Source organism: Ipomoea triloba, chromosome 12, assembly GCF_003576645.1.
Source record: "Ipomoea triloba cultivar NCNSP0323 chromosome 12, ASM357664v1".
NCBI classification, from domain to species: domain Eukaryota; kingdom Viridiplantae; phylum Streptophyta; class Magnoliopsida; order Solanales; family Convolvulaceae; genus Ipomoea; species Ipomoea triloba.
The window spans coordinates 21856907-21865270 of NC_044927.1; the positions used below are offsets into that span (position 1 = coordinate 21856907).

At 34.6% G+C, this 8364-nt stretch overlaps 1 protein-coding gene across 1 annotated transcript; it reads left to right on the forward strand.

The window, feature by feature from the left end:
* The first annotated feature begins 5289 nt into the window (after positions 1-5289).
* On the forward strand, positions 5290-8364 carry LOC116000298 (ubiquitin-conjugating enzyme E2 4-like). Its single transcript, XM_031240369.1, has 6 exons — positions 5290-5523; positions 5654-5733; positions 6261-6375; positions 6478-6530; positions 6608-6736; positions 7939-8364. The coding sequence occupies exons 1-6, from the start codon at positions 5480-5482 to the stop codon at positions 8067-8069; spliced, it is 552 nt and encodes a 183-aa protein (XP_031096229.1). The 5' UTR covers positions 5290-5479; the 3' UTR covers positions 8070-8364.

Consider the following 8364-nt stretch of genomic DNA (forward strand, 5'->3'; position numbering starts at 1 on the left):
TATACAAGTAAAAAGTAAAAGTTCATACCCCGAAAGGAGTGATCAAGTGTGTAGAGTATGATTCTCGTACCCGAAGATTACGAGCACGATTCTTGTCAACATCTACTTACTTAAGCTCCTCATACAGGTTCTTCCTATTGCAATTTATCTTTTTTGTCTACATCTACTTACTTGAACTCCTCATACAAGTTCTTCCTAGTGCAATTTATCTTTCTTGTCTGATGTGCTGGCTATTACACAAGAGTGAGGTGCACCCAAGAAAGCCAATAGGTCTCTTCCGTTGAGAGTCGAGAGTTAATACCCAATTTGGTCGCTCTACTATTAGAATTTCACCACTTTGGTCATCAACTTTCAAACTTATTCAATTTCATCTCCAATTATGTAACTTTTACCTAATATAGTCAGTATTGGTCCAAACCAAAATAGTCCTGATTGAGGACAATTTTGTTTAACAATTGCATAGTTAGAGATAAAATTGAGTAAGTTTGGAAGTCGAGAATCAAAGCGATGAAATTTTAAAAGTCGAAAGACCAAATTTTGACTAAATCGGGTATTAACTTAATTTTGTGATTATAAAACTAACGGCGTGATGAACTCCCTTGACTTTTGGTATGTCCACGCTTGTAGATGTTCCCAAATTATTCCTACAAATGCTACACTTATGGCTCTCACTTATTGCTTATTGTTTCCCTCTATTGTTGGAAGACTCAATAGTGTTCACTTCCAAAGGAACAAACACAAATAAAGAATGCACACAATCTAATGAAAGCCTCATTTATAAACAAGAACACTATCTTTTGGTTTTGCAAAAATGACTTCCTCATGATGGCTCCACCACACCTAGTGAAACTTGTTTACTTTTTATTTTTTAATTTTTTAATTTTTAATTTTATTTTTAAGCTCTTGTCCCAACACCATTCTTGTATCAAAAGTATCAAATAAAAAAAAACATTTGTTTTTTTTGGTTCAAAAATGAGATTTAAGAGAATAATAATTGGTGTTGTTTTTTTTTTTTTTAAACAATAATTGGTGTTGTTAGAAGAATAATAATTGTGGTTGTCATAATTTATATTGTGCCAATCAAAACATTAGACTTCCCAAGTTACAAAAATAAATACTCTTGTAAATATAATAATTGTGTATATTTTTTACACAATTTTTTTATGTTAAGAAAAATCAATCACATTATTCTAGAGTGTGCATTAAATCAATCAAAAAAATGTTGACAAGAATTGAACTATATAGATAATTCCATTTTATAAGCTGTAATTGGGAGCCGCGTGGCCAGTGGATAATACATCACAACATATTGCCTCTATCTCATTTTATATAATTATAAATTATAAATAATATAATCTAATTATCATTAATCTATTCAAATACATAATGCCGCTGGAATGCTAGATGTAAGTACGAGAAATTCTCTAGAACCTCGCCGCTAGTATTGACAATTTTCATACACTGACCAGGCTTTTTTTTCTTTTTGGTCTAAGGTTAAAACAAATACAAATAATTAACAAAAATTCTTTTTAAGATTCTCAGTTGATTTGATTTTGGGATTTTCTTCCTATTGTGAACAACTAAAGTTTAGATGTTATGAAGGGAATTTTCACTATGCAGTACACAAAAAATAATATTCAAAATTGATTTTTTTAGTACACAAAAATGGAAAATAATATTCAAAATTGATTTTTTTTAGTACACAAAAATGGACCTTTAGTATATTAAATATGAACATCTAATAAATTGTTTACCTTTCCATATGGATCATGGTCCATGGTATAACAATTGAACTTTTGGTAGAGTTGCCCCCTTGAAGGGGACTTAATTAAAACTCGATTGGATTAGTCTCACGTAGCGAGGTGAGAAATTAGTAGGACAACCCTTGCTCAATTATGTGCAAAGTATTGGGTGTTGGCCGAGTACAACCCCTGCTTAATTCGAGATGTGACGATGCGGCTTACCATGAATGGATGTGGTTAAATGATTAATGTCTACATACTTATTACCAATTGGTTTTAAGAATGGTATGACAACCAGATAACCAAAAAAATTGGTTTTAGAGCCGATGTCACAAGTTCAAATTGATGCGAGGCGCAACAGGTGCTGGGAGCGAGATTGTTGCACTTATTACCAATTGATTTTAAGAATGATTATAGGATGCAACGCAGCATAACTGAAATACCGAAACTACATTTTTCTCATCATCATCATCATCATCGTCGTCGTCATTGTCATCATCATCAGGTTTAGAGTTTAGGGTTTAGGGTTTAGTAGGTTACTACAATGTGACATTGACTATATTAATATGTGGTATCCGGATACTTGTGAGAATTTTAATTATATAATTTCTATTTTTAATTTTCTAAATAACACAATCTTTTTTTTTTAAAGTATTAATTAAAAATCGAGTTGTCATCCCTTGTCAAGGACTGGTGGCTAATTTCATTGATGGACAACTTGTGATTGTTTGGGGATGGGGGAGAGTTATGATTGTCTAGATTTGAACATCTTTCTATTAATAGAATAAACGACCATGATTGTCCATTAACAAAAACAACATTCGCCGAACCGATCGTTGCTCTATCAAGGGACAACATGCGGTTGTCTATCAACATGGGAGACAATTATAGTTGTCTAAATCTAAACATCTTTCACGTCAGTGGAAGAAACAACCATGACTCTCTGTTAGCATAAACAACCATCGGCCTTTTCATTTATGAGCAACTTGTGGTTGTTTGTCGACATGGGAAATCTATGAATGTCTAGATTTGAACTTCTTGTCGTCAACGGAATAAACAACCATGATTTTCAATTAACGAAAACAATCATCGGTCGGTTGATGGTTGTTCCATACTTCCATTGGTGGAACAATCATCGGTCGGTTGATGGTTGTTCCATACTTCCATTGGTGGACAACATGTGGTTGCATGTCGATGAGGCAGGCAATTATGGTTGTCTGAATCTAAACCTCTTTCCATCAATGGGCTCAACTAGTCATACGGGTGAAGTTTGGGAGCAAAGACTAGGGATCGAGTCTCACCAGCAGCAGTGTGGGGGCAACCTCTCAAAGTGAGAAAGGCTCCTTGTGCGTAGTAAGCAAATGTCTAGCATCTGTATTCAGTTGAGTTACGATGATTATCGGACCAGGACGTGGGGGCCCTTGGGGTTGAGGATTTAACTTTTTGGGAGGGGCCCTTGGGATTGAGGATTCAACTTTTTGGGAGCAAAGAAACAAACATGACTTTTCATTAATAGAAACAACTATTGACCGCTGATGGCAAATTTGGGGCTTTAATTTTTTTTTAAACATTATAAACAATGTGTTAATCTATCTCTTAAAGAGAAAACGATAGTGTAGCCCACACAGGCTTAACTCACTGATTCAGTAGACAATATTTGGGGGAAGAGATCAAGGTTCGAAACTCGGTAGCAACAGTGTGAAGATTTTGTTCAAAGTGGACGACAGATCCATTGTGTGCACTGACATTTGGCCATGTTTGGTGAGCTATTGAGTTGAGTTACCAAATGTTTTGTCGGCTGAGCGAAGCGAAGTGTGGGTGGCCCCTGGGGACATGAATCTTATGAGAAAACAAAAAGAGTCAGTGGATATGAACAGATACTCTATTGTAATAGAGTCAATAGTATTCGAAAAAAAAAAAAGAAAAAAAAAGAGAAAACGAAAGAAGCAAAGAAAAGAACATTAGTAAACTAAACATAAATATTCAATATATTAAAAATAAATTCTTATGTCAATGGTCTACGTAGCAATTCGAACCATGATCTACAGGATAACAATTGTATTTTTGGGAGAATTGTCATTGAATGAGACTCAACCAAAACTTGATTTGATTATTCTCACATTGCAAGTTTCGCTACTAGTGCATTATGAAAAAAAAAAAAAAATCAAATTGACCACCCAAGTCTATGAAGTGTGCAATTAAGTCCTCATAGCTAATAAAGCCCCAATAATGCCCATAAACAAGAAAAATATTGCAATTAGCAACTATGGCCTATTATCTCATCTATTTAGTAGGTTAGTGTCAGTGTGACGTTGATTAGAGTAACATGTGGTCTCTTATACTTATGTGGTATTTAATTATACAAAATTTTTGATTTTTTTTTTTTGTAAAAAATATTAATTTAAAAAAATCATTACCTATCGTCGACAGTCGGTGGCGATTTTTGTCCACAGGGAGAGATATGATTGTCTGATCTAGATTTGAACTTCTTTTTGTCAATGGAAGAAACAACTATGATTTACCATTAATTGATACAACCATTGCCTTGATGATGGATGTATCAGGATGATCAACATTTGGTTGTATGTTGACATGGGAGACAATTATAATTGTCTAAATCTAAACCCTTTTTAATCCCCGAAAATCCGGAATAAACAATTATGACTATCCGTTAACAGAAATAATCATGAGTTGGCTAATGGTTGTTACATTGATGGACAACACATTGTTGTTTGTGGACGGGGAAGACATTATGATATTCTAGATCTAAACCTCTTTCGTTAATGAAAGAAACAACCATGATTGTCCATTAACAGAAACAGCCCTCGGCAGACCGATGGTTGTTTCATTGATAGACATCATCTGGTTGTCTGTCGACGACGAAGATAACTATGACTGTCTAAATCTAAACCTTTTTTCTGTCAATGAAAGAAACAATCATGACTTTTCATTAACAGAAACAATCATCGATCGGTGGTAAAATTTTGATGACTTAAATCTTAAATAAAATTACTATGAATGACGGAAAAAATGATACTGCAACTTGAGAGAAAGAAATGAGAAAAAGAGGAAGATAATTCATCTTATTCATTATTTTCCAATTAACATCACTCCAATTAGGGTAGAAGTTTACATGGATGAGCCCGAACGGACTTTCAAAATTTAACAGCGACAGTGTGGTGATTATGTCTAAAGTAGACAAATCCTTTGTATGCATCGACAATTGGCTCTGTCTGTTGAGCCATTAAATCACTATAATTTATCTCCTCTCACATGTTTTGTTGGGTTAGGACGTGAGGAACCCTTAGGATTGAGAATTCGAGGGAAAGAAGTTTACATTGATGAGAATTTTAACAGAATAAACATTCATTAATGAAATTTATTCTTAAAAACAGTATTTTTTTTTCGGTTGCCCAACTTTTTTTGGGGTGACTTTTTTCACTTTGGAAAGTTATAATGGAGGAAATATAAAAGAACAAAAATAAAGTAAAAAAATTAAAATCATCTGCAAAAAATGGCAGATAGTCCACCTTTAACTCCACTGTGTCTGAACCGCCTTTGGCTTTGTGAAGAAACTCTCTCTACCTTTTTCTCTCTCTTTCTCAGTTTTCTCAGTTCTCTCACACCCATATATATTATACATAAACGCACCTCTTTGTGTGTATTTTTTTTTTCTGTCGCCTAACCTCTCAATACAAGAATTTGAAGGAGAAAGAACAAGGAAATAGAAAGTAATCATGTCTTCACCAAGCAAGCGCAGAGAGATGGACTTGATGAAACTGTAATCCAACCCAAATCCATAACTTTAATTTTCTTTTTGATTTAGATGGTGTTTTTTTTTTTTTTTTTAAGAAAAAAATAAGTTTTCTTGGATTTTTATTCTGCGGGGTTTTTCGTTGTGGGAACTGTAGGATGATGAGTGACTACAAGGTGGAGATGATCAATGATGGAATGCAGGAATTCTATGTAGAATTTCATGGACCCAAAGAGAGTAAAGTTCCGCAAATACCCTTCTCTTGTTTCGCTTGTGTCTGTGTTGAGTCTGGATTTCAGCTAGGTTAGATTATTTTAAATGATATTATGTGTTTTTTTTTTTTTCCCAATCATTTTGTTGACTTGTAACTCCCCTGATTCAGCTGCCAAGATAGTAGCTTCTATTGTTATATTGATGGACTGAAGTTCAATCTTTGTGATTGAAGTTTTGCTTTTGTTGAATTTTATTTTTTGGCTATTGGGTTTTAGACTTTTAGTTGTAGAGAACTGACCAAATGACTTTGCCAGTGACTGATAAATAAGAATTTGTGTTATCATATGTTTTGTGGTTGTATGTTGATAAGTCTGATATGGAGTGCAATTTACTCAAGAGTGTGCAGGGCTTCTGTTCACTGATATTTCTCAGTGAAGATCTTGTCCACCTAGTTGTTATGTTCTGAAGAAATATAGATTGTAAATTTTAACCAAAAATGTGACCTTTTCTTAATTTCATTTTTTGTTTGTAATCTTTGTTCCCTGTGACAGGTCCTTATCAGGGAGGTGTATGGAGAGTTAGGGTGGAACTGCCAGATGCCTATCCTTACAAGTCTCCTTCTATAGGTTTTGTCAATAAGATTTATCATCCAAATGTTGATGAAATGTGAGTTGGTGGACATTATTTTTTGCCTAATTTCCCTTCTTTACATGAATTGGGCGGAAGATGGACTTAACAATCTACACTTCCATGGCTTTGAGTTTGCAGGTCTGGCTCAGTTTGCTTAGATGTTATAAATCAGACTTGGAGCCCTATGTTTGGTAATTCATGATTTTAACGGTCTCTCTTGTATAAGAACTTTCATTTGTTGCTCTATGACAATCTATATGCCTTGCAGATCTGGTAAATGTGTTCGAAGTGTTTCTTCCTCAGCTTCTTTTGTATCCGAATCCATCGGATCCACTGAATGGAGAAGCTGCAGCTCTTATGATGCGTGATCGGACTGCTTATGAACAAAGAGTGAAAGGTAAAAATTCATCTCATATGCCATAGATCCTAAAGTGAATATTCCTCCTTTGGTAGTTATTATGCACCATATATATATAATTTTTTGCCTTGCATTTATATGGGAACAACTCTGTATGAGTGCTGAAAACTCCCTATCGGGTTCTACAATGAATCAGTTTCTAACTGTGGGGTGAATCAGTAGGATGTAGCACCTCCATTCCAATCAATTGGAAGCTTTTAAGGAGCTTTTTGACTATGCGATTTTTTTCTGAGTATAAATAGTTTTTGACTTGAGCAGTACTGGCACCCTACTACATTCCATTGCCTGATTAAGTCTAGTGATTGCGTGATCATGTGTGGTTTTCTTCTTGTCTATTGCCTCTGGACACAAGATTTTTCTGCGTAATGGATTCATCTGTGATTTTAAATGACTATTCTTGTCAAAAGTTTTGAACCATTTTCTTTATTGCGTATTGTTTACCATTTTGATTAATTCTCTAAGTTTAGATGGGGTAATTCATTTCTTTGCATATTCGGAATAGGATAGCTTCACTTTCAATTGTTTCAATCAGTTGAATGGTCAGGACTGCTCTTTAAGCTAATTCATTTGGTAATAAATGACCATTCTGACAAGGATTAAGTTGGCCATTTTATCAAGAGCGATGCAGATTACTGACATTTGGACATGATAGGTAACCTTAGTCAGGATTTGCAGGTCTTTTTGGAATTACAAAGTTGAAAGAAACCCTAAAAGAAATGAGAGCTTAAAATGCCAATGAGATCGATAGCTCTATATCAATGTACTTTGTGAAATGTTGTCTGGCAATGACACCTCGGATGTGAACATTTAATTCATATGATGTGAAGATTATATCAAGTTTGTGACAATCCATAATATGTCAAACTTGGTACTTACAATGTGAGCATTTAGTATATATCAACGAAAATTTCATTGCGTATTATGTAAAACATTAGTGTATACTTTTTAAGTTAACATTTCGTCGATTCCATTAGGACATTGATTCATGGAACATTTTGCTATTTGCACCACTCCGTACAGAAATACAATTGCATTATTGTGATTACAATGTAAAATGGTGAAATTTCGTAAATTTCTTACATAAAACCATTCTGTCTTCCACAGTATATACATCTATAATAGTAGCTGTTGATTTTGGCGAAACATCTCGTTTCTCATACTCCCGTCCCCTTTACTTTCAGAGTTCTGTGAAAAATATGCCAAGGCTACAGATGCAGGGGTTGCCCCGGAAGAGAAGTCTAGCGATGATGAGGTGAGCGAAGACGAATATGCATCCAGTGACGAGGAAATTGCAGGCAAAGCTGATCCCTAAGAGATTTGGATATGACGGGCTCGCTAAATGTCTGTTTGTACATGAAATCATATCAAAGCTCTCTTCTAGAATAAACTCCAATTTCACTGAACATTCCTCGTTTGCTTTCAAGATCTGAAATGTTTTTACATTTGTATGTTATCGTATGATCTCCATTGCCTTATTCCTCGAAGCTGTTTTTAGACGAGATCATCTGTTTGGTGCTGTCCATATCCACCTGCTCTTGCATACCATAGTTCTGTCAAGAAGACATTATTCTCTATCCTCATTCAGTCTCAGAAAGGTCTTATAATCT